General features: G+C 48.1%; 1 protein-coding gene across 1 annotated transcript; it reads right to left on the bottom strand.

Annotated features, from left to right (window-relative positions):
- Positions 1-177: 177 nt before the first annotated feature.
- LOC137879203 (bone morphogenetic protein receptor type-2-like) lies at positions 178-23278 on the bottom strand. Its single transcript, XM_068719867.1, is given in 16 exon segments — positions 178-2030; positions 2217-3520; positions 3622-3794; positions 3990-4126; positions 4306-4453; positions 4549-4709; positions 6032-6146; positions 7922-8152; positions 9937-10028; positions 10198-10305; positions 12687-12866; positions 13142-13190; positions 13192-13227; positions 13229-13267; positions 13269-13330; positions 22252-23278. Coding segments are annotated over 16 exon segments (3171 nt in total). The 5' UTR covers positions 22331-23278; the 3' UTR covers positions 178-1773.
- Between the last annotated feature and the right edge of the window lie 892 nt (positions 23279-24170).

Here is a 24170-nt window from a genome sequence, read left to right as displayed (position 1 = left end):
AATACATAGGTACGAGGGAGCATTTTTAAAGAAATAGTGCAACATTTTGGGAAAACCTACATTGGAAAAAAATTATTTCTTTATAGAATGACTACTGGAATTTTTCTTGTTGCAGTACTTTCAGAATAAAAACCCTGAAACCCAAATGAGATATGACCTTAACAAATATAACAAACAAATATTTCATACATTTATTGACTTTTTTTTTTTTCTTCCATATTGACTTGAAAATGTTTACAGAAACTGTACCGAGCAGATGCATAGCAATGGAGTCGAAGGCCGTGTCCATTGAATGCAAAAAAAAAAAAAAAAAAAGAATTCCATAAAAATGATGCAAATATCAATGCAATACACATACATATGTTGTTTTTTCATACAAATTACAGATTACAAAAACATAAATGAGATCTTTTCATATGCCCTGAAGCAGCGCCTGAAAATACAAAATGATGACATTTCAGCACGCCTGTACAGCACTACGGCCCGAATCTAATGCTCGTAAAAGGAAAACAAGACACGTGCACACTCACACGCGCAGGAATCAGTCGTTCGGACATCAAGGGATGAGACGAGGAGAAGCAGAAATAATATCCAGCGTGCTTCAGAGGGGTTTGGTTTCTTTTAGTGTATGGTTTTTCCGACAATGGTTCAAGGAGCAGAATCTGGGCTTTCTTAGTGTTTCAGAGTCCACAGTGAGGTCAGGCGATGGCGGGACAGTGAAGGGAGTCGGACACTGAAACGGATCCCTCCGCAGGTTTGATTCCGGTGATTGTAGCTTTAAAAGACCCCCCCACGGAGTTTGAGCCATTCCTGGTGTTCATTGTGCAAGCAGAGGGAGTTCCATGAAAACCCACTTTTTTCTTTCAGTCAGCTTGGGTTGATTGTAAATGTGTGTGCCCCCCCCAACCCAAAAAAATAGTCCAGAGAAGAAGGAAAGAGGATTGTCATTTGTTTTGTTTTTTCTCCTCTCGAGTCAGGGGGGGGTGGGGGTGATAGTGTACGGTGGATTGTTTACAAAACGATTGTGACAATTCATAAGTGCAACAGAGATTAACATATCGAAAAATAACGACGGGATTGAAACAACAACCAACAGAACGGAAGCGTTAAAAAAACATTGAAAGCGTTCTAAAAGCTAAATCCTATTGCACAATTAAAAATGATACAAAAATCGATACACAGGCGAAATAAAATTGGTATTGCATACAAATCAAGGAAACAAATAAAGATTAGAGCAGTTTGTTCCGTCTTTTAAGACCGTCGATGCTTTTTACCGAGCACGCTCCCGAAACATCGCTTGATGCAGCGAACGGGAGCGCTCAAAGTGTTGATTGTTTGTCGTCGCCTTTTGCTTTTCTATTTCTTTCTTAAGTTTAGAGACCACTTGTGGTCGCAACAGACAGGACTTTTCTAAACACTGATTTTAGTCGGTTCAAAGTGCACACAGAAAAGAGAGAAATCAGGACGAAACGTGGTAAAAAACTAAAACAAAACAAAAAAAACCCCAGACAAAAAGGGAGATTACTAAAACGCGTAAACAGAAGCGGATGAGAATGCTGCATAGCTGGATTCCACTTAAAGCAATGCCATCATCAGAAAGACACACGGGAGTGAGACGGACCTAATTACTGTACACGATCAGACTCAGACTGTTTGTTCACGAGACGCTCCGGAGCTTCCTCCTGCAAGGAGCCCAGCAGACACAAACCAAACCTCTCTGCTTGTTATTATTATTATTATTATTATTATATATTTTTTTCAGTCTTGTCAGTTTCACACGTGCGTGTCGCTGGGCTCGCTGGCCAAGCTGCCCCCCCGCAGGTAGATGGCCGAACTGGACTTGGGCCGGCTCTGGCTGTGAGCCTGGCCGCGGGACGACCCGTTGTTGTTGACCTCCGGCCCCCTGGCGTCCGTGGAGATGACCCACGTGGTGGGCCGCCACTTCTTCAGGGAATACGGCGTCTTGACGCGCTTCTTGATCTTCTCGCCGCCCGGCCCCAAGTCCCCGTCCGGCTGGACCAGGCCCTCCCCTGGAAGACAGGAAGGGGACACTGATCAGTCCCTGAAGCTTTTCACATGAAAACATATTCACATACATGATCTCTTCGTGTAAAATTGGTGTGGTGTCCCTTTAAGGACACAAAGTTCAGAATCATCAATCTATTCAACAATTTATAATAATATAATTGAATGCACCTAAATAAATATGCAGTCACCTAGTGTGGCCAGGTCCTGTGTAGTGAAGGACAGGTCCAGGGAGTTGGGTCTCTCAGGCCGGCGGGCTCTGGGCTGCCTGAGCAGGGCCTCCCCTCTCATGGTGACCGGAACTTCCCGCTGGGGGGCGGCGACACCGGACCCCGAGCTCTCTCCTGGGGTCTCCCTGCTCCCTCCCTCTCCGCTCACCTCCTCCTCCCCCCCGTCGCTCTCTCCTCCGCTCTCCCCGTCCCCCCTGCCGTGGCCGGTGTTGCTGTTGTTGTTGTTCGTGTTGGGCCGGGCCGAGCGGAGGGCCGCGACGCTCGGCGCCGCCTCCCTCGGGTCGGGCTGCTCCCGCTCGCGGCTCAGGAGCGGCTCGTGCTCGTCGGGGCTGGCTGTGATGACGCCGAGGCTCAGGCGGCCGTCTCCGGACCCGTTCTGAGTTACGCCGGACCCTCCGAAACCCGTCGCCCCGCCTGCGACCATGGTCGAGACCCCGGCGCTGGCGTGACCGTTAGCGGCGCCGTTGGCGCTACCGTTGGCGTGACCGTCGCGCAGAGCGGGTGTGTTGTTTGTGCCCGCGCCCCGATGAGCCTCCGCTACTGTGTTGGTGCCCGTCACTGCACCAATGTTCATCTTTGAGCCCTCCACCTGCCGCAGGTTGGACTTCCCCGAGCGTCCGAACTTGAACCTGAGTGAGGACGACGACGACTCCTTCTTGGTGGGCTTGGTGCGCAGGGGCAGACTGGACGGCCTCTTGGGCAAGTTCTGCTGCTTGGGCAGGGGGAAGATGGTGGCGGGCATAGGGGCGGCGGGGTCCGACGTGCCCGCGGCCTCGCTCGCCATCTTGATCAGCGGGTAGAGGAGGCTGGAGCTGCCGGGGCTCAGCGGGTCCGGGGAGCAGAACTGCTTCTGCGAGTGCTCCATCAGGTTCTCGTCCGAGCTCTCCTTCAGGTTCTTGTCGACCTCCTTGGGGTCGAGCTTGGTGGTTTCCAGGTCCTCCTGGGTCAGGTGGAGGCAGACGGGGACCGTGGCGGACCCTGTGGTGCCCTCGGAGTCGGAGACGATGGTGGTGGTGGTGGTGGAGGCTGACGGGCTGCCTCTGAGCCCCGCGCTGGTGCTGCTGCCCTCCGGGCTCGGCAGGCGGGCGTTGGCTTGCTGCTGGCGCTCCTGATTGATGGAGTTCCTGTTCCTCTCTCCGGTCCCGACCCGACCGCTCACCGAGCCGGTGGTGTCGGCCTGCGCATTCTTGGCAACGCCCTCGTGCTCCTCGATGTAAGTGGACGTCTGGTCTGTGTACGGACCCGACTTCGGCGTCATGCGATTCCTGGCGGGAAACACGGAGAGGCAAAAAAAAAAAAAACACGTTAAAGAGGACATTTGAAAGGAGCAGCGCGTCGATAGAGCTCGTCCTGCCTTCACGCCTACCTCTCGTTGTGCAGCGTGGTGGACATGGGGTTGAGCGTAGGGCTGACCGACTTGGACCGGTCCCATATGAGGAGCAGCTCCGCCAGACGCTCCTCGGCACACTGGGCCGTAAGACGGGCCTCTGCGTCCTGGTCCCAACAGTCCTCCATCGTCTCTTTCAGAGAGCGGACCGCCTGGAGGAGGAGACACGGTTTTGATATTCAACAATACGAGCAATACGAACACTCATCGCTATAGAAACAACGCCTGGATTCTGGAGCCTTGTAGACCAGCTGCTATAATCTTTTATAGACTTTTACCAGCCGTTGCACCACTAATAAATGCACACACAGTTCTCTGAGAACGTCTTTTCACACACACTAACGTACCAAACTGTTCTCTTTCCAGGCCTCGGGGAATTTGGGCCGCTGCTTCTCCCTGGACACCAGGACCTGCATGTCCTCAAACGTCGGGTGGTTTCCTGCCTCCGCCTGGAAGGCCATCTGGTACTCTGGCACCGACTCTCCTGGAGGTAAGGACGAGGAAGGACGCGTCTCACATATTTTTCACGCGGCAGTAATATTCATTATGGATGTGCATTTTGGCGTCTGCTTCCCAGATGAGATTAATGTGTATTTAATGACTTTGTGCAGTCTGCAGTGTGGGAGGGGCTTGTGCTGCTGGTGATGGTAGCATGTGTCTCACCAGGGAAGAGGTCAGTGCATCTCATGAAGCTCTCCCAGTAGATCAGGCCCAGGGAGTACATGTCCACCTGCTTCAGCGCCGACTCGCAGTCCCTCAGGTTCACCGCCCCCTCCAGGACCTCCGGGGCCATGTAGCGGATCGTCCCCACCTGGCAGACGGAGTGAGAAAAGCAAGGTGAGTCACGGCGAAAAGAGATGGAGGTGAGACGGGGAGACGTAGATCCTACAGCTGCTGAACGCTCACCTCGCTTATGGCGGTGTTCTCCTCCTCGCCGTGGCGCGCCGGCCTGTTCCCCGTCAGCTTCATGGACAGGCCGAAGTCGATGATGACGCACGTCCCGTCGGCCTTGACGAGGACGTTCCGGCTGTTCAGATCCCTGTGGGAGACCGCCGGCTTGTACAGGTCTTGATGGGCGAAACGGGGGAAAGAGAGGATGAGGAGAAGACAAAATGGATTGGGGCTAATTTATCTTTTATTAAACGTGTAAGCCGGCGCAGCGCTCCCAAAAAATGTTTGCGCTTCAAAAGATGGGCTGGTTTTTTTTTTGTGGTATTTGCGAATGAACGATAACAGCCAGCAAATCCCTTCACACAGCTTTCCATTCCACTCATTACTCATTGTTCGCCGCAGCAAGCTGCGCTGTCGACAGACAGCTAAAACCCTCTAATCTAATCTACAACAATGGGATTAAGACCCAATCACAGTGGCCTCTCCGCCTGCAGTCTGCTGCCGTCCAGCAGAGGGCGCCGCGAGGGGGCAGCTGGAAGTCCCGGGCAGCCGCCGCAGTTATCTGCTGCCTTCTATTGATGAGAGGGGGAGGAATGGGGGAGGAACGGGGGAGGATGGCGACTGTACCGAAGCCTGAGGGATTCTCGCTGTTTCGCAGCCGCGCTTCTGTCGCTCCTCCGCTCTGCCGACTTGCAGAAAAGTTGTCACGCGCTTGCACAAACAGAATCCCTTCTATTCCTCTCCTTATCTGCGCTGATGAAGAGAGAGGGAGGAGGAGGAGGAGGAGGAGGAGGAGGAGGAGGAGCAGTCTCGAGGCTCAGTTCAGTTGTCACTTCTGCCTCGTGAGACTGATTTCTTTTATACACTCTCTTAGCTTGAGGCCAGTCTATAAATACCCTCGGCTGGACCGTGCACGCCCCGTGTGTACGTGCGTCAAAATGCAGGGATGCAGAGCGCTCCAAGCCAAACGCAGCCACGTGGAGCTGCAGGGTGCGGGTTGTAAGAGGGCTCAAAACACACACAAATGTATTCGGTCTAAAGGTACATCTGCATGAATATTTATGGTAGCGGTCCTAGAGTTCCTGTCTTGATGTTGCGCGCGCGCGCGCACACACGCACGCACGCACGCACGCACGCACGCACGCACGCACGCACGCACGCACGCACGCACGCACGCACACACACACACACACACACACACACACACACACACACACACACACACACACACACACACACACACACACACACACACACACACACACACACACACAGTAAAGCCATTTGAAAATAATCTAAACTAACAGGACTACATGCACTGAAAGCTTTCCTGTTTTCCACCACGATTCTTCGGATGCGTTTCAGTAACAGGCTTGGAACTTGAGCTTGAGTAAACTGTGAGCAGTTATGTAATTAACTGTGACGTGTGTGTGTGTGTGTGTGTGTGTGTGTGTGTGTGTGTGTGTGTGTGTGTGTGTGTGTGTGGCCTCCAGCTCACCTCCTTTGAAGAGCTCCGTGTGCAGGTAAGCCAGGCCGCGGGTGACTGAGTGAGCGAGTCGGCAGCTGTTGATCCAGTCGTTGGTCTGGACGCCCAGGTAGCGACTCAGAGAGCCCTGAAGGGGAGGGGGGGGGGGGGGGGGGCGTGAGAAGGAGACAGGGCCCAGAGAGTGAGGGACAAAAGCAGACAGAAATACTGAAGGACGAGGACGGTAAACAAGGGAGATTAGAGAGAGAACACAGAGGGAAAGACGACTCCTCTCAAGGATCCCTAAACTGATACACATTTGGTGACGGACCCCCATTTGATACGATCTTGCTTCCGTCTAAAAAGATTTTGGTTGTTAGATTTGATTGATGTTTTGATGTAGTTGAAAGGAAACCGTTTGCTCAAAGCAGAACCTGTAAAAAGCATTAAATTCTGCGATCCTCAGCGCAACTAGGAAGCCACGATTGACTTGGCTGAGACTAAGAGTCACGGAACAAAAATTCCTTGAAACTTCAAAAACGTAAACTAAATCATCAAAGAGATTGAACTTACGTTCTTTTTCTTTATGATTTTTGACATTGTAACTTATTCTGAACAAAAGATATTTTTGAGTTCTCTCTGCTTCTAGCCATGATTGTTCTGTTTCCATAGAGGGGCGGGACTTTTGCGTTGCAGTGAAAAACAAGGCCACAGAGAGAAGAATGACAGCAGCGAAAAAATGTCCCAAAACTGCTTGAGGTTCAGAGGGTTAAGGCGTGAGAGAAAAATATGATTTTCCTTGAGAATTCAAAGTAACACGGGGCGAGTCGTTGACATACAAATGGTCATTTTGTGGGTGAAGGATTCCTTTAAGACCTGACTTCTATAGTTGTGGAGACGACCGTGGAGGAAGTGAAACCTGTGGTCGGCACAGTCACTCGTATGGCTCTTAGAATAAAAATAAACTATTCCCCGTTTTCCTGGGGACCCCCTGGAACTCCCCCATGTTGGTTTCTGTACTTTGCGATCATAGCCGAAGAGAAGCCTTCTTTTTACTGTACAAATCTGAATTCCATTTTATCTTAACCCCGAGAAGGTCAAGACGGACAAACAGATTATCTTCACATTTCTAATTTAGAGCTTTAAAGGTCAACCTTGTGCTTTGACCTCCCTTTGGAGATTCACAATAAAACTGAATTTAACAGCATTTTATCACCAACCCAATAACGGCCTTGCAGAGCCATGACATATTTGCAAGCGGAAAGGAATTCTGATTAAAGAATTTGGTGTAAAAACAACATTTTATGAGGAATATCGAGACCAGAAAGGATTCTGTACATGATTCATTTCCTTCCTCAATCTTCTCCATCAGCCTTGATAAATCCATGATCGGCCCTGACACACACGCACGCACACGCACGCACGCACACGCACGCACGCACGCACGCACACGCACACACACACACACACACACACACACACACACACACACACACACACACACACACACACACACACACACCCCTTTCCTCTCAACAATCAATCACAAAGGCAATGCCCACATCTGCTACTGAAGAAAATGACATTAAATCGGTTCGTTTTAATGAGATTATCATTTATTTGGATGCATTACGTGTCTCAGTCTCCTGTCCTGGCCTGCACTGCGTTTCCATGACAATGCGCATTAGCCGCGATGCACAATAGGCTCCTTTCATTGGCTGTGATTATGATGCTTAAGGCTTGGACAGCAAATGTATTCGGTCTAAAAGGTACATCTGCATGAATATTTATGGTAGAGGTCCTAGAGTTCCTGTCTTGATGTTGAACACACACACACACACACACACACACACACACACACACACACACACACACACACACACACACACACACACACACTAGACGCCTCCCCCTACTACTCACATGTGGGTAGTAGTCCATGACCAGCAGGTACTCCGTGCGTCCCTCTGGGCCCGTCCGCTCGTCGGCGGCCACAAAGCGGGCGATGTTGTCGTGCTCCAGCAGCGGCAGCCGGTAGATGGAGCACTCGTTGAGGAAGTTCTGCCGGTTGGCTGCGGTGAACACCTTCACGGCCACGGGTCGCTCGTCCAGAGAGCCGCCGTAGACGGCGCCGTATCTACCGCGCCCGATCAGCTGGTGGGGAAGCAGGGGGAAAAATATAGAGTTATGGATCGTTATTTCTCTCTCGTCTAACAAAAACAAACAAACTGTGTGAATGAAATAATTGTTTTGTTTGTGCCGTTTACAAATGACAAAAGAAACACGAGGAGCAAATAAAGATAGCCAATCAGGCAGAAGGCAGATTGGAAAAAACAAAGTTAAAGGCCAACAGCGCAGTCAAACGGTTAAAAATGGCCTCAAGTCAGTTCCAAATCTTCCAATCAGTGTCCTGAATTAGCAGGAACACACTGTGGCATTGAGGTCTAAACATTCTGCCTGAGAAAGGATTAAGAAACGAGTGCATCTATTTCCACCTCCACGTCTGCTAAACATTTATCTCTGGCTATAGAGTACACTGTAAAAGCAGGAGACTCTATTTTGTCTTTAAGACCCGAACCCCCCCCCCCATGAGTTTGACGTGAAAGAACGAGCGCCTGCATTTGATAAGGCACAAGGACAGCGCTCTGAAATCAACTCCTGCCTGAAGAGATAGCGCTCTCCACTGAATAGATGTCGAAAGAGAGAGAAGAGAAAACAAAACGTCAGCACTGAACGCTGTCTTTTGTCATTTTTCAGAGACACCTACATGTCACATTGAAGACACGGAAAGTTACAGTTTTTTTCTGCCTTCTTGTCTGGCACTGATTTCACCTTTTTCCCCAGTTGGATAACAAACTTGCAGAGACTTGAAACCTGCGTGAGACAGAACTCTCTTGCTTCTGGTTTGTACAGCGATGTAAAATCAACTTACAATGTAGGGTTACGACTAAATAAGTCAAGAACAGCGGTTTCCTGGGTGAAAGTCTCTGTTTTTTTTTTTACCCAACCATCCTCCACAACCTATACTCTCTTCATACAAAGTCCATTTCACACTGTGTGAGATGTATCTACGCTTCCCGAATCTCTCAATTTTGAGAGCAAAGTTGTGATAACTCGTAGCCCGAATCGATGATTGGACAAATGTAATCTTCCTTTCAGCTTCCACCAGCTGAATGAGCTCGTGAGCAGCACTGCCTCGTGTTCCTTTGAGAATGTGTCTTTTGAAAAAGAAATCATGATATTCTGAGAAAAGTTAAATTGGACTTTAAAAGTTACGATCTGTCATCGCTGCGTCTCCTGCCTTCGTTTCTCCGCTCGCCTTTTAATCCCTTCGCCCTGCTTATGTCATTGTGTCTGAATATCATCCAGACTCCATTGACTTCCTGTCACAATATGAGCTCTCCCATATCAGGTTGTCGGGATCCTGCGTCAGTGTAAGCAAAAAAAAAAAAAAAATCCTATTTTTGTGCGCCCTGACCCGTCACTTAATGCATCCTGCTGTGATCGGATGATAAAACATTGGAAACGACAAAACGGAACCGTAGACCTCGTGGATGCCTTTGGTTTCTCCTTTTCTCTTTCTAACTCTTGTTTATACACGCACACACACACACACACACACACACACACACACACACACACACACACACACACACACACACACACACACACACACACACACACACACACACACACTTCCTGTGTGTGTAGGGATGCTGAAGCCAGTGATACAAGCTTGCATCTTCTCAAAACGGGGGGGGGGGGGGGGGGGGGTTTAGAAAATCCAGGATTTGGGGTATAAAAGATGTGGTGAGTCATCTCTACCATTTACACATCCCCACCACTGTCACTAAGAACAACCACATGCCAGCGTGGAGCTGTAACGACACAAAGACGGAGGTAGAGAGGCGAACAGAGAACACAATGTAGGCGCGTACCTCCAGCAGTTTGAGATTGTCTAGATCCAGAGAGCTCTCGGAGCCGGCGGCCTCCATCATATTCAGGTTGTGAAGGCCTTGCTTACCATCTCCTGTTAACACGCACACACGCACACACACAGTTCAGAAAATGTAAAAAACATGAGGACGCGTTTAAAGAAGAGAGCATCTCTGATTCATTTTTATAAAACCTATTAAAATTCTGCCAAGAAAACAAAAAGAAGCATTTAAATGGCCTTGAGTGGTTCCATGGTAACTCACTGCGCATCATGCGGTAACCGAAGAAGGCTGCTACGGCAACCACGGCCAGCACGGAGACGGTTGCCAGGGCGATGATTATTGTCTCTTCGTGGCGCAGTGGGCGGGTGTCTACAAGGAAAGAGGGGGGGGGGGGAAACATCAAAAACAAAAAGTACACATTAAAGTGTAACACCTGTGTGTGGGAACCTTTGATTAGTGAGCAGGAAGTCAGAGGAGGGCCGTGTGCAACAGCTGAGTGACCAGTTTATTAGGTACACCTGTACAATAGATGCAATCCAGTGCAACAGATCTGCAACAGGCTGGAAAGTGTGCACACAATATGTTGTCGAGTTCTTTTGTTTGTCCTTCCCAAACACAGGCCTACAAACATTTAAACGTCTCGGATACAAACATTTAAACGTCTCGGATCATCAGACCATGAGCGCCGCTCTGGAGACGAAGACTCGACAGCCTAAAGATGCCGCTAGTCTGCTGCAGAAATCGTAGAGAAGAGCAGAAACACACGTTCTGCATCCAATACAGCCGCCGACACACGCCGACACACGCCGAATCAATGACGACTCGGAGAGCCTGAGGGCGGCTTCAACTAGACGTGGCAGCACGAGCGCGCACACACGCCTCACACACACTAACGCATGGGGGTTGACACAGCTCCCCGAAAACAGCGAGGCCAACCGACATGCGGACAAAAAAAAAATAAAAAAATCGACAAAACTTTACAAGATGCAATGTGTGAGATGTGTCCAGAATTTCAGTTTAAAAAAATGATCTTTGTACTTTTTACTACACTATCTTATCTGACAGCTGTTAGTTAATTTGCATGATGTATTATTATAGATTACAGTATGTAAAGTAAATGAACTCCACTTTTACCAGCTGCAACATAAAACATCCGTATCATTTGTATTTTAAGTCTATTTTACTGTACTTGCACTAACACCTTCTACTGCTCCCGCCCTCCAGCCCTGGACGTCGCCATCCGAGCTTCTTGGCTTACGATGACACAAACAGCCGACTGGCTCACACCGTTTCCTACTGCTAATAATACTGGCATGAATCTGCCCAGACATGTCAGGAGTTAACAGAGCAGAAACAGAGACCGGATTTAAAGTTACAACACAACTCACGAAAGCGCTCAATCAATCAAACCGTCTTCCAACGCCAAATGTTTACCCCCCCCCCCCCCCCCCCCCCCCCCTTGGCTTCCTGCTGCCGTCGTCGTCATCGGCGGGGACACGCCCGCAGACGGAGCAGACGCCATGTTATCCGAGGAATGCGGAGAGACGACATAGACGGGAGAGAGCGTGCGTTTGTGTTGATGTGTGGGCAGGAGAGATGATGAGCCGCCGCCGCCAAGCCGCCCCCTCATCCTGCCACACACATTGCTTTCATTCACAGCTAAACCTTTTGGAGGCAGAAACAAGTAACAATACATGTGTTCGTTTTGCTCGACACCTTACTGAGCCGTAAGGGCTGTATGACAAAGCAGAGGGGGAGGAGGGGAGGAAGAGAGGACGAGAGAGAGAGAGAGAGAGAGAGAAAGTAGGTGTAGGTATGCCCGTTCATTCTTCTCCGTTAATAGCTTTTGTGTTTCAGGACCGTGTGGGCCTGTGTTCGTGTTTCTCCCATTCTTCTCCACGTTAGTCATACTTCTTTCATTCTTTTCCCCTTCGCCGAATTGTGTAAGACATGATTGCGGCCGTGGCAGAGAAGTTAGAATCTGTAAAGATTGACCCCCGAGTCAATTTATCTGTATAAAAAGGGACAATGTGAAGGCCTTCATACAACGGGAGACGTTAAGACACAAATAAAAGACACGGAAAAGCAGAATGCTCGCCTTCAAATCTGGCAGCGATGCAAACTCGCAGCAATAAAAGTTCTGAATAGATTTGCGTAGGAAGAGGACCGACTACCATGATCCTGTTGACCCAGAGCAGCAGCCTGTCTCAGGTAAATTGTTGTCGAGCCTAAGCTACTGGAAGCTATTGTCCTTATAGCAAAACGCTCTCGATTTATTTGAGTTCCCTCCAGGTTGATGCCTTCTAAAAAGTGAAGCCCAATGCATTCTCTCTAGTGTCCATCAGGGGGCGACTCCTCTGGTTGTATAGAAGTCTAGTCTAAAATGACTCTACTTCTCTCTGGATTTATTTCCCTCAGTAAACATTGTAAACATGAGTTTATGGTCTCAATCTCTAGTTTCAAGTCTTCTTCAATACAGCATGATGTTCATTTAGAACATTATGCTTCATTTAGAGTCAAACAGACCATAGGGCGGGGCTACCTTGTGATTGACAGGTTGCTACCAGAGCCATATACGGGTCTCTATATGTGTATATATCTAGGGCTTTTATTGTGAAAGGTAAGAATGGAAGGAGTGAACGCTTTGGCTAGACGTTAAAGGAAACGGACTACAACACAACACCATTGGATATTATGTATTGTATGACTACACGTGGTACATCGTTGCAGGTGTGCATGAATGATCTTACAGGGGGTTTGTGCCGTGGTGGGGCTGGGCGGTGGGAAGTCCTCGGTGAAGTTGACGTTGCACATGTCGCTGCCGCAGCAGCAGAAGTGGTACGTCCCGTTCTGGATCTGAGGCGGGAGGTTGGTCACCACGCAGCGGTCGTCTCGGCAGCCCTGGTGGTCGCCCAGGTGAGTCCAGCAGCCTGGCAGAGAGAGAGAGAGAGAGAGAGAGAGAGAGAGAGAGAGAGAGAGAGAGGAGAGAGAGAGAGAGACGAGAGAGAGAGAGAGAGAGAGAGAGAGAGAGAGAGAGAGGAGAGAGAGAGAGATGAGAGAGAGAGGAGAGAGAGAGAGAGAGAGAGAGAGAGAGAGAGAAAGAGAGAGAGAGAGAGAGAGAGAGAGAGAGAGGACGAGTTATGATTCTCTAAAAACTCCAATAGAAGTGTGAAAGAAAACTAGCATTTTAGACCTCGAGTCGTACCTTGTTTGACCAGTCGCACTTCGCCCGGCGGACTTTTCTCCCACAGGCCCGAAGCAGTGGCTGCCCTTGGCACATCGGATGGTGGTTGTTCTCCGGGGAGACGCGGCCTTCGCCCCCCGCCACTCGGGTCCACCTCCCACTGCTGCTGCTGGTCGGTGAAGGCGCACTCCCTCTCCTCGCCCTGCGCCGCTGTGGGGAGACAAGAGGAGTTGGAGCTAAGTGGACAGAAATTTCGAGCGAAACACAGCCGAGCTCTGCTGGGTTGGATGACAAGCGCGTCAAAATTTCCAAAATGGAGGCAGTTTGTGTTATTGAGTGGCAACGGCTTCATGAATTCATGCACGTCATCGCATCTCTTTATCGATTCTCGTCGCACTGAAGCAACAGCGCTTTGAATATGCGCGTTCATCTTCTAATCACACAGCATCTTTCTATAAGAAGTCTGAAAGGAGAATTCACAACTAAAGAACGGCAGTCTGGCTGAGTGAGAGGCAGCAGTCTTTGAAAGGGAAGGCTCATCAATAGAAATACCAATTTAATCTCCAGCCTGAAGAACATCATGCAAACACAGGCAGAGGCTCAGAGAAAAAGAGGAGCCCTAGCACTCGAAACAACCCCTTTTAGAAATATAATAAAAAAACAGCAAGACGGGCCGAGAACACACGGTGCAATGAAAAAGAAACGAGAGACGGATGTTTAACGACATCTAAATAAATGCATTTGTGCACTTCCGGCGCCCTCGTCTCACAGTCGATGGGTTTTTGGTTCGATGGCTGAAGCTCTGCTGATAACAGACGTAAATGATTTTAATGGGTTTTTTACGCGTCTTTAAAAAAGGCGGTTGCTAACAAGCGGCTAAATGAGACTACCAATCGCCATCACGCTGCACACTAGTCCGCCTTTAGCTTCAGCTTGAAGTCAGGTGACCGCGGTGTGGTTTGTTCACAGCCTTCTTCCTACTTCTGACGATTGTATTCATGCTTCAAAAAAAAATAAATAATAAATCACAAAAGTGGTGTTCATTTGTGAAGATTATCTTGCACAAATCATCTAAGTATCAAATTTTGTTGTTAACCACGGAGATTATTTTCTGCAATGATCCAAAATCTAACAGGGAAAATAAAAAATCCCATTTGCTTTTTGTAGAGGGAACCAACATGCTAACTTCCTGTTGGCCTACAAAAATCCTCTATTGAGTGAAAAGAAAAGCAAGAATGTGATGTGAAAGGGACAGTTTGCTCCAGGGAGAAATGGTTTGAGCCAATCTCAGACTGTGTGTTTGTGTACAGCCTGCGTTTCGGGTCATTTCAGATAAGGGAAACACGATGTGAGAGTTTGTTTCCCTCACTGCCAGTTCCTCCCTTTCCTTCATCCGGGATGGTGGTGGTGGTGGTGGGGGGAGGGGGTGTTACGGAGGGAGGAGGGTGACTGTGCCCTGCCCAAGGTCAAGCTAGCCTGTGTGGGCAGAGGGTGACTCGATGGAGCGGTGGCTCGGCCGGGCACGGCGCCAGCTTCCCTCCTCTGCTCCCATCCTCCGATAAAGCTATCAACCCCGGCCTACTGTGGGCCTCGGCTGCCCTCGACCTGCGGGGCCCTTGCTGCCTACTGTTCTGTGGGACTGACTTTGCCTCCGGGGGGGGGGGGGGGGGAGCGCGCTGTGTGCATGCAGAGTGAGTTCAAACTACGGGTTAAGTAAGAGGAGGAATTTTTGTTCTTTTTTTGACGAGGAAACTGAATCTCAACGAGCCGCCGGCGGCACCGCCAGGGTTAGATTCCCAACGGGGCCGACAATGCACGGAATAAACAATTATCATACGCATTAGGTCATACTGTACATGTTCTCATACAGGCAATGAAAAAAAACAGGACTAACCCTCCCCCAAGACTAAACTACAATAAATAAATACTGAGCAGATAAGAAAAGCATCGTCTCCTAGAGCTGCGTTTGATTTCAGCCTAAACTACACAACTCTAGCGCCTCACAGGAAGCTGAAATGGCTCAGTAACTCGGATTTCCCCAAAAGAGGAACATCGCCTCTATCGTTAAAGCAGAACACGACATAATTGGCACACACTCATTCATATTTTACCACCTTTCTGTGCTGCAGATAGAAGATCAGCTCCGATCCATTGGAGTCTGGCAGCTGATTATACATTTAAAGGAAAACACAAGGTGAACAGCCAATCATAGCTTAGCATCCCTAAATAAACCCGGCCTAGTCTTTTAGCCTTTCCAAGATAAATAGCGTAAGGAATTGATTAAACCACGTGTTTGTAAGCTCCAAAAGTTAGCATGTCCGGCTAACTAGCTAACACTGGTAACCCAGCGTTAGACCAAAGTCAAAGGCTTTATCAATATCATCTGGTTAAGAGGGACTACGCACTTTCCCCTTTCAGAAGCCTCAATGACTGTTTGTACCTCAGCTACACTTCCTTTCTAATTACCCAGAAGTGGAGGAGAGGACAGCAGATGAGGAACATGAAGGAACAATTGGAGGAAGTGCCGAGTCGGAGACAACACCCACAGACACACGGACTGACCTTGCCCAACAGGATCGGAGAACAGAACAGAAATCCATAGAGCAGAGTACCTCCCGTCTTTCTCCCAAAGCTGGCCAGATACTGTATGCCGACATGAATTATTAATACTTTTACAACAATTCAAGGCTATGAAATGAAAAACCCCGTAATGATACTTGGTCAGCGAGAGGCTCTCGGGCATGAAGAAAAGTGAAACCGCAGATTCAAGGCTCACCGTCTTGAGTTCTATCTAGAAATTGATTACGGGTTTTCATTCAAGTGTGATAGATTTTCTTCCCCTTCATTGCCACGAGGACAAAAGGCTGATTTTCATACATTTTTGTTGCATTAATACAAAGCAATGCCTCCATGTAAACACAACTAATTATGTAAATCACGTTCCCTGATGATAATAGCTAATCGGTTCATTGCCTGCATACAAGTGTGCACAGGCTGCTTCTTTAATTATCATTTCCCCCGGATCTTTGAACAAAGAGGGGCTATTCGCCCTCTGAAATACAGTCATTGGATTTAGTAGCTACTAGCTAGCTGTTAGCAGCCGGTAAGACATTATGATGCGTTCAGGCTCTATTCAGTTACGATTAATGACTCACTAACGTGGTGCCATGATGTGTTCAAATGTAATCTTGTACAATGTAGTTTTTGGGGAGAAACGTAGTTTGATGGAGATGTTTTCACAGCAGTATGAAATAGATATAAGCAGTCACAAGTTGCTCATTTGCAGTCTGAGCCACGGCAGCACCCCTGTAGTCACGTTTCATAGGTTTGTCTGCCACTCCGTTCGACTGAAAAAAAAAAATTCCGTCTTTCTTGCGAGCGTTTCTGGTTGGATGCCAATCTCTGGTGTTTATCTCTGATTGGCCGTGGCGGGCCTCCGTCCCCGGTTCTGCTCCGTGGAGCTCGCTGTGCGATCTTGGCTTCCGCTGCAGGATTTTGGATTGTGGGTCAGAGTATGCAGGCAAGGCCAGTGGAGCGAGGCAGATGAGGGAGAGAGAGAGGGGGACAGAGAGGGGGGAGAGAGAGAGGGTAGTCATATCAAAAGGCTTCGGAGTAGTTTTCTGCTCCGAGCCTGTTCATTGGATGATGGCGGGCACTGCTGAGTGTTTACCCATGGCCCAGTTATTTGCTAATCTCTCCCCCCCTCCTGTAAGCCTCCTCCCCCAATTGGCCTTCGGTGCACCCTCCCACCCCCAGTCTTCCCCCTTCCCCTCAGCCCTCGCTGCTAAAAAACAACAGCGATCTAATCTGGCTCTCTCCTTCCTCGCTGCCAAGGCCCATCGGAGAGACGCGAGACACGGCGGTCCGAGACGTGATTAAAAGTCACCGAGTGTTTTCTCTCCCTGCGACGGGTTCCGAGTTCACGTCCAAGAGTGGAGGCGGGAACACGTGGGGGTGGGGGGGGGTGCTCAGTGCACACGCCGTCTCCCCTGCAGACACGCGTGTGTCTTGTGATGGGGGGATGAGCTGACGTTACGTTGCCATGTAGAGACGTTTACTTTTGGTGCAAAGCGGCACGTGTCGGGCCCAATCGTACCTGCTGCTACTGTTTGGGTGCGCGCTTGTTGCTGAGGTCGGATGGACGGCTTTCGGGAGTCTTTGCTGACATCCCCAATTTCCCAAGTCTCCCGGTTGAGTTTAAAGACGTAGGGGGGGGTGGTGGTGGTGGTGGTGGTGGTGGAAAGGGGCTTTAATCTGTCCCATCTGTTGCCACGGGACTGCACCCCCCCACCCCACCCCCCCACCCCCATCCCCCAAAACACCACCACTCAGTCTGGGTCTGTCTGAGTCTGGTACAGTTATGCTAATCCTGAGGCTTACACTGCCCCTCAAAGCTTAGAGGCCTCCATTATTGACCATGATGCATTTATACCAAATATACACCCTCCCCTCCTTTTATACCTTAACTTTCCCGAATATGTGATGAAAACACAGATGACAGAGCGAGGTGGTGTTTACATCACACCACAGGGGGGTGGGGTTGGGGGTAGGGTGGGGCATAATCTCAGATTATTTATGAGCAAGCAAAAGTTTGGTTCCAGGCTGCGTCTGAATTTTGCTCTTTGTTTATGACGACGTCTCTTCCTCGTTGACTGAATGAACAGCCGCTGCTTGACGAGCTGCAGCCTGCGGTCGTCTGGTATGACGGGACTTCACCTGTTCTGAGAGAGCAGACAGGTGCTGCGAACTAAGACCTCCCATTGTAAAGAAAAATACCAAAGAAACAATTAGTCGATAGAAAGAATAACAGGTTAGAAACTATTTTATCCATTTTCAGGCAAAAAAGCCAGCTCTGTGTTGTGATGAATAGCTACTTTTCTTTGCCTTGTGTGGTAGTAAACTGAATATCCTTCTAAAGGTTCTGGAGAGCGTAGCGGGGGAAAATCACATTGGGCTTTTAGAAATAGAAAGACATTTATTAATGGATACCAATACCAGTGAAATTCCAACAAACAAACTGTATTTATTCTTATTAAGTTTCTCGCCAAAAAATACATTTTACAAGATCACATTCGGCCCTGAAAACGTCCCTTTGCCCAATACTGATGTTTCAGAATAGAGAGAGCCTCATCATGAAACTCAATACATTTCCGCAGGACTGTGCTGTCCACTGGCTGCTAACAGCTCACGTTGACTAGCTTTCCTCCTGTCGATTTCAACACCGACAGCATCATCAGGTAATAAACTGGGTGAGCCCATCCGGATTTTAGGGGTAGTTAACCTCGAGCCCCACCAGTACCCATGTACCCCGAAAACTAAATATCACCTCCTCTCTTTTATTCACTGTAGAAGCTCATGATCAGCTGCATGATATGTTCAAACATCCCGAGTGAGACGCCGCTCCTAAAACCTTGAATGAACGGCTCACACCCCGTCTGTCTGGCTGCTGTTGATTCCAGGCTGTAGGCATCCTATAATAAAACACAGAGTGATACTACAGGCTACAAATAACACAGGGAAGCACTTTAAGCATTAACACGGTGGTTAAATACAAAGACACGCCAAGCTTAACCCTATCACGTTTCAGTTGGAGTATTATAGGCCTAACAGCACAAGAATAATAATATAAGAAGTAAAATCACAACACGACTCATTATTAATGATTAAAGAGATGAATACAAGACCTTAAAGCTTCCAACCATGAAAATACATGAACAAAGAGAAAACCTAAACAGCTCATCCATACTCTGAGCAACATTTTTTTGCGCGCTCCAGACTTATTGTCTCTGCCGGTTAAGGAAAAAACGCTTTCGTGTTAATCATAGGCTGTCACTCTGAGTTACCGTCTCAAGGCTGCACCTTTTGTTTTCTAAAACATCCACTAATTTCTCCTTTTTGCCAAAGCAGAAGGCCCGGCTGAACACTGTCCTATTGTATCCCGCTTTGCTTTTTGCCTCTGCTCACAACTCAAACCGAGCGACTAAGAGAAGGACGGACATTGATTTTTTCCCTCATCTAATAGAGTACAAGGCTCGCTGTATTAGAGAACAAGTGCCTCTCTTCTTCCCCTCCCATTTCCAGCGTCGGTCGGTCCGTTTCGAGCTGCAGTTCGTGTCATTTTATCTCGCGCAGAAAAGATGTGGACAGAGTGCAAAATATTGCCGAGCCAAAGTGGGTGCAGTGCTTTTATATCCTTCGCCGTCTGCAACAACTCCTTCCTTGATTTCCTGTCTAAATTGCATTACACATCATTGTATTACCTCTATTTTCGCTTCTACGCACCGGTTGCCTTTACAACTGATTTGAACATTTTACGAGCTACTTCCGTCTATTTACCGTCCTCGCGTTTGCCTCCTGCGCGGTGCTTCGTCCGCGTTCAGGACAGACCATAATGCACACGCAGCAGACTAGCTTGAGAGCTAAAGGTGATGCTGCTGGGTGGAGAGGGCCCCTGGGCTTTGGGATAAATCAATGCTGTTAATTGAAACACACACACACACACACACACACACACACACACACACACACTTACCGTGCTGCCTTCTTACTGTCTAAGGTTTGTATAAATGTATACATTTGCTGGAATTATTACCAAATAAATATGAATACGGTATAAGATGGTGGCATCTTTTACAAACCGAATATCTTTAGGTCATCCTGGACTTTGGGAAATTGTTTTGGGCATATTTCACTATTTATTTGACACTTTCATTGACAGTAATGGGCCAATGAAAGAGCACTCCGCTGATTTAGCACTCCTCTACTCCATCACATTGTCAGACTCATGAAATAAATAATAATAATAAAAAAAAAAAAACGATCCAGAACAACCTATTTTCAAACTTGTAGTCTTCAGCTCCACCCAACACTGCCTCAAGTGACGTCATTCATACAGACTTCGCACGGCTCTCTCGTGTACAAATCGCCGTTCCAGCCCATAATACATGAAGGAGATTTCAGCTCTTCCTCTTCCTGCTTTTAAAATGTCTCCAAGGCAAATTCCTCAGCGTGTATTGTACTTGGCATTTCAGCTATTCGGACTCATCCTCATCTCGGTCCTCTTCATCTAACCTTGCCATTCGAATCACCGATTACATGCCAGCTCTGACAATAGTCTGTACCTGGTTCATCAAATTAAACTCAAGCCAATAACTTCACTTTCCGCTGATGCGACCGCAGAGCCGACAGTCCCCGCCGTGGTCCCCGCCGTGGCCCCCGGCGTGGCCCCCGGCGAGGCCCGGAGAGAAGCGGCCCGCTCTGTGTACAACAGTGGGCCTGTCAACGCCACAGTGTGGTGCCGAGGGACACGCAGCCTCACAGCTTGGACAGGCGGAGCAAAAGGAGCAGTCCTGTTTTTGTGCTCCTGGTATAATACTTCTGCCCTAATCCTCTTTGGACCCCCTGAAAAAAAAAGGAGCTCAACAGTGCCCTGGTTGTGGCATACATTCTGAGAGACCACGAGCTACAAGTTGAACCGCTAGGATCTAAATGTCACTACTTTAGAACACCTGCAGGTCACGCCGCAGGTGAGCGTCTGCTCCGGATGCAAACGGGTTTAAATGCGTGGCAGGTGGAAGGGAAATGAAGAACGATTTGAGAAAGAGGTGAAAGCCGAGGCGGGACGATGGGAGTCCAAACAATGTTGGGAGCTCAGACTCGGAGGGAAAAGCTGTCGCCCTAATTAGTTTTGCTCGGTGCAACGATTCTAATTTATTGGCTGTTTACACGCACGCACACCAGAATCCATCAATCGTCCTCGCACCGATTTTTAGAGCGAACGCGTCAACCCTCAGCCGGTAATACTAATTTGCATGCCATGTCTCAAAAAAAAAAAAAAGGTTTGCTGAATGTTACGATTTGGATTGAAAATAATAATTGCACTCCTCTGCTGCTGCCCCCCACTGATCCTACGTCACAACCTGGAAACTCATCTCCTCAGTAAATGCATCATGTCCCGCTCCATCCGCTGAATCACCCCACTTCCTTCACCTTACTCATCTATTTCTAATTTTTGTATCATAAGCAGCAGGCTCTTTTCTCCGGTATTTCTTCCATGTGCGAGCTCATAAATCAGAGGGTAGAAAAATATTGTCTGGAACTTTTGGCAATTACAGTCCTCGCTCGGCATTGTATTTACATAAGACACTCGTCTGTTGGATGCAAATGTGATGCAAATAGAGTCTCTCTTCCCCACGTCAACACCAAACACAGTAACCGTTCATTCAAATTCTGAGCCACACTTACATATTTCCCTCTACAACCGTAATTACTCTGGGCTTCTGATAATACACAGTCTATGAATGGATGGGGGAGCCTCAACAACAACACCTCACACACACACACACACACACACACACACACACACACACACAATACATTATTAAGAAGCTGTTTGTGTACACATTCACACCCACGCACTTGGCTGCAACACCAGACGAGCAAACCCTATTTTCAAACACACACACACACACACACACACACAGCCTAAGCACCATGTTGAACTTCTATCACCTAAATTACCCATCTTGTAAAATACCTCCCCTGTCCCACACATTCCACATACTCCCCCTCCTCCCCCCTCTATCTCTCACATGAACTGTTCCTCCATCTCTGTGCAGGCCGGGCTCCTATCTTATCATGCTCAAGGTCTCACAGAAGCCTGGCTTCAGCCCAAAAGTCTTAAACAGGGGCACAACTTGGCAGACGGGGACTGCGGTATGTTCGGCAGTGTTTTTCCAGGCCTTTGTACACAGAATGATGAGGAGGAAGGAAGAGAAAAGGAGCCAGGGCTCTGTTCGAGAAGCAGATATCTAAGAAGGTTCACTCCAAGATGGAGAGGACAGTAGAGGGGACAGACAGACGCATATGGTGATTTCGGGGGAATGTATAATGAGGACAATCTGCATGACCAATACAAAGATGATGGCACAAATGTAATAAACACAAGAGCTGCCCCAGTCAAAATATTATAATTTGAATAGAGGCTTTAGTAGCACACATTATTCAAGCTACAAATACAGGTCGAAATACAGGCTGCAGCCCAAAAGGAAAGCATCAAATATTCATGAGAAGCACATTTACGTCTTTACAAAAACAAAACAAAAAAATCAATTCCCTAATAAGCCACTTACCAGCCACAGAAGTCAGGAGAATCGTCAGGCAAAACCCAAATTTAGCGAGTGATTTCATCGTGATTCGGCCCACAGCCATGACAGCTTACAGCCGACTTTGGTCTCTCAGTTGGAGCTCCTTCGAGTCTTCTTCCACTTCTTTCCTGGTCCTCTTGTTTAGCAGATACCACCGTGCTTTCCTCACGTCAGCTCAATAACTTGAACCGAGTTATCAGGCATGGAACACATTAATATATAAATGTATATATATATACATATATATATATATGGGGGCAAAAAAATAATAATATGAAGCGCTGTTGTTTTGGGGTCGTCTAACATTCACTGCCGATAAAAAAGTTGGTCCTGCTATCGACTCCCGCACGGACCGGACAGACACACCGAGCAGCTAACGCGTTTGGCGGATCTGCCGTCTACAACTGGCCAGCCAACGACGTCCATATCTGCTAGCTGACATGCTAGCTGCCTGGGGGGGGGGCGACTGTCTGGTGCTAGAAAACTTAGGCAAAGATCGCAAAAATAAACGTCGTGCAACTAATTCGTGTAAGCACGGACCATTCTCAGCTGAATGCTTTAAAAAAAAATCAGTCCCCCCGTTCGACACAACAAGCAGGAATTTGGCATAAACGTTAGCCAATTAGCTCGGTTAGGTTACAAGCTGACTGCTACAGACGCTAACCGATGTTAGCCTAAGAGCTAGCCAGTTAGTTCGTCCCGTCTCATTTCACGATCTCCGATGAGGGGGGAAAAAATCACAAGTCAACGGCGCCAACAGTGAGCTTCTCTGGTTTGCGATAGACGGAGACTATTACACCCATTCTGGCCGCCGATGGGACGAGGGATTGGCTATATCTCGGTCTGATCTTCCCCGAGGCAGTCGGCGGCGTTTGGCATTGACGCTTTGGAGCTCCGCTGTGCAGACAGACAGGCAGGCAGGGCGGCTGGGAACGCCTCGTTTGCAGGCTTGTCTGGACCGCTCGTCTCCGGTATCAGGTTGCTGTGGGTTGGTGTTGGGGGTGGAGGACAATCCTACAGGAGGCGGGGTGATGCAGCGCCGCTGTGCCGCAGACTATGGATATAACACCACCCTGGAAACACGTGCTGCGTTCAGGCACTCCATGCAACTCTGCAAGTTTTTCAATTCACTGTAAACACTGTGAAGCTTGGCTCAGGTTGAGCTTGCATTATACAATATCTTAAGCAATCTGAATGCAACCTGCAGGAAAAATGCTGCTTCAATATGCGCGCTATTATATCAGGTGCTTTTCAAAAAGAGAGGCTACATCATTTCTAATTATTTGTGAAAACATGGCAATAGTCCTATAATGAATACACATAATAATAATATTAGTATAATCGTTATTATATTATTATATAATGATAATAATACAAATAATTCTTATTATTATCAGTCGTAGATATTGTTGTTGTACTTTTTCTCATCGCTATCCCTTTACTTCAACGTTTGACCTCCTTAAAGCTGCTATTTCCGATTTTTGTTGAATGCATCAACAGTTATTCAACTTTGAGTGTTACTTTACTGCCTCTGTGTGGTCAAATAACTTTACACAGAGTTTAAAGCCTAAAGCACCAGACTCTCTGGTCAAAACAATAAATATTCCAGCAGGTGGCAACGTTAGCCCGTACCTACGGCGGGACAGGATGCGGGATTGTAGTTATGTAACCTCAAAATAGTATTAAGTGCAGCTCAAATTCGTCATGTGTATTGATTCAAATAAGGGGGATTGCTATCTAAATCTTTAATATTCCTAACTTTGTATATAACTAGCATATCTAGCTAGCTGAGAGTCTCCTTCAGACACGGTGTAGAAATAATGCTGTCATGTTATATAAAAATATATATAAATGATGGATGAGTTAGTTTACAGCGCTGTCCCACTAGACGCTATTACACGGAG

This window comes from Cebidichthys violaceus, unplaced genomic scaffold (assembly GCF_023349555.1).
Source record: "Cebidichthys violaceus isolate CVI_PGR_0920_01 unplaced genomic scaffold, fCebVio1.0.p SCAF_24, whole genome shotgun sequence".
Taxonomy (NCBI): domain Eukaryota; kingdom Metazoa; phylum Chordata; class Actinopteri; order Perciformes; family Stichaeidae; genus Cebidichthys; species Cebidichthys violaceus.
Note: the sequence above shows the minus strand (reverse complement) of the source record. Positions and strands in the feature narration are given on the sequence as shown.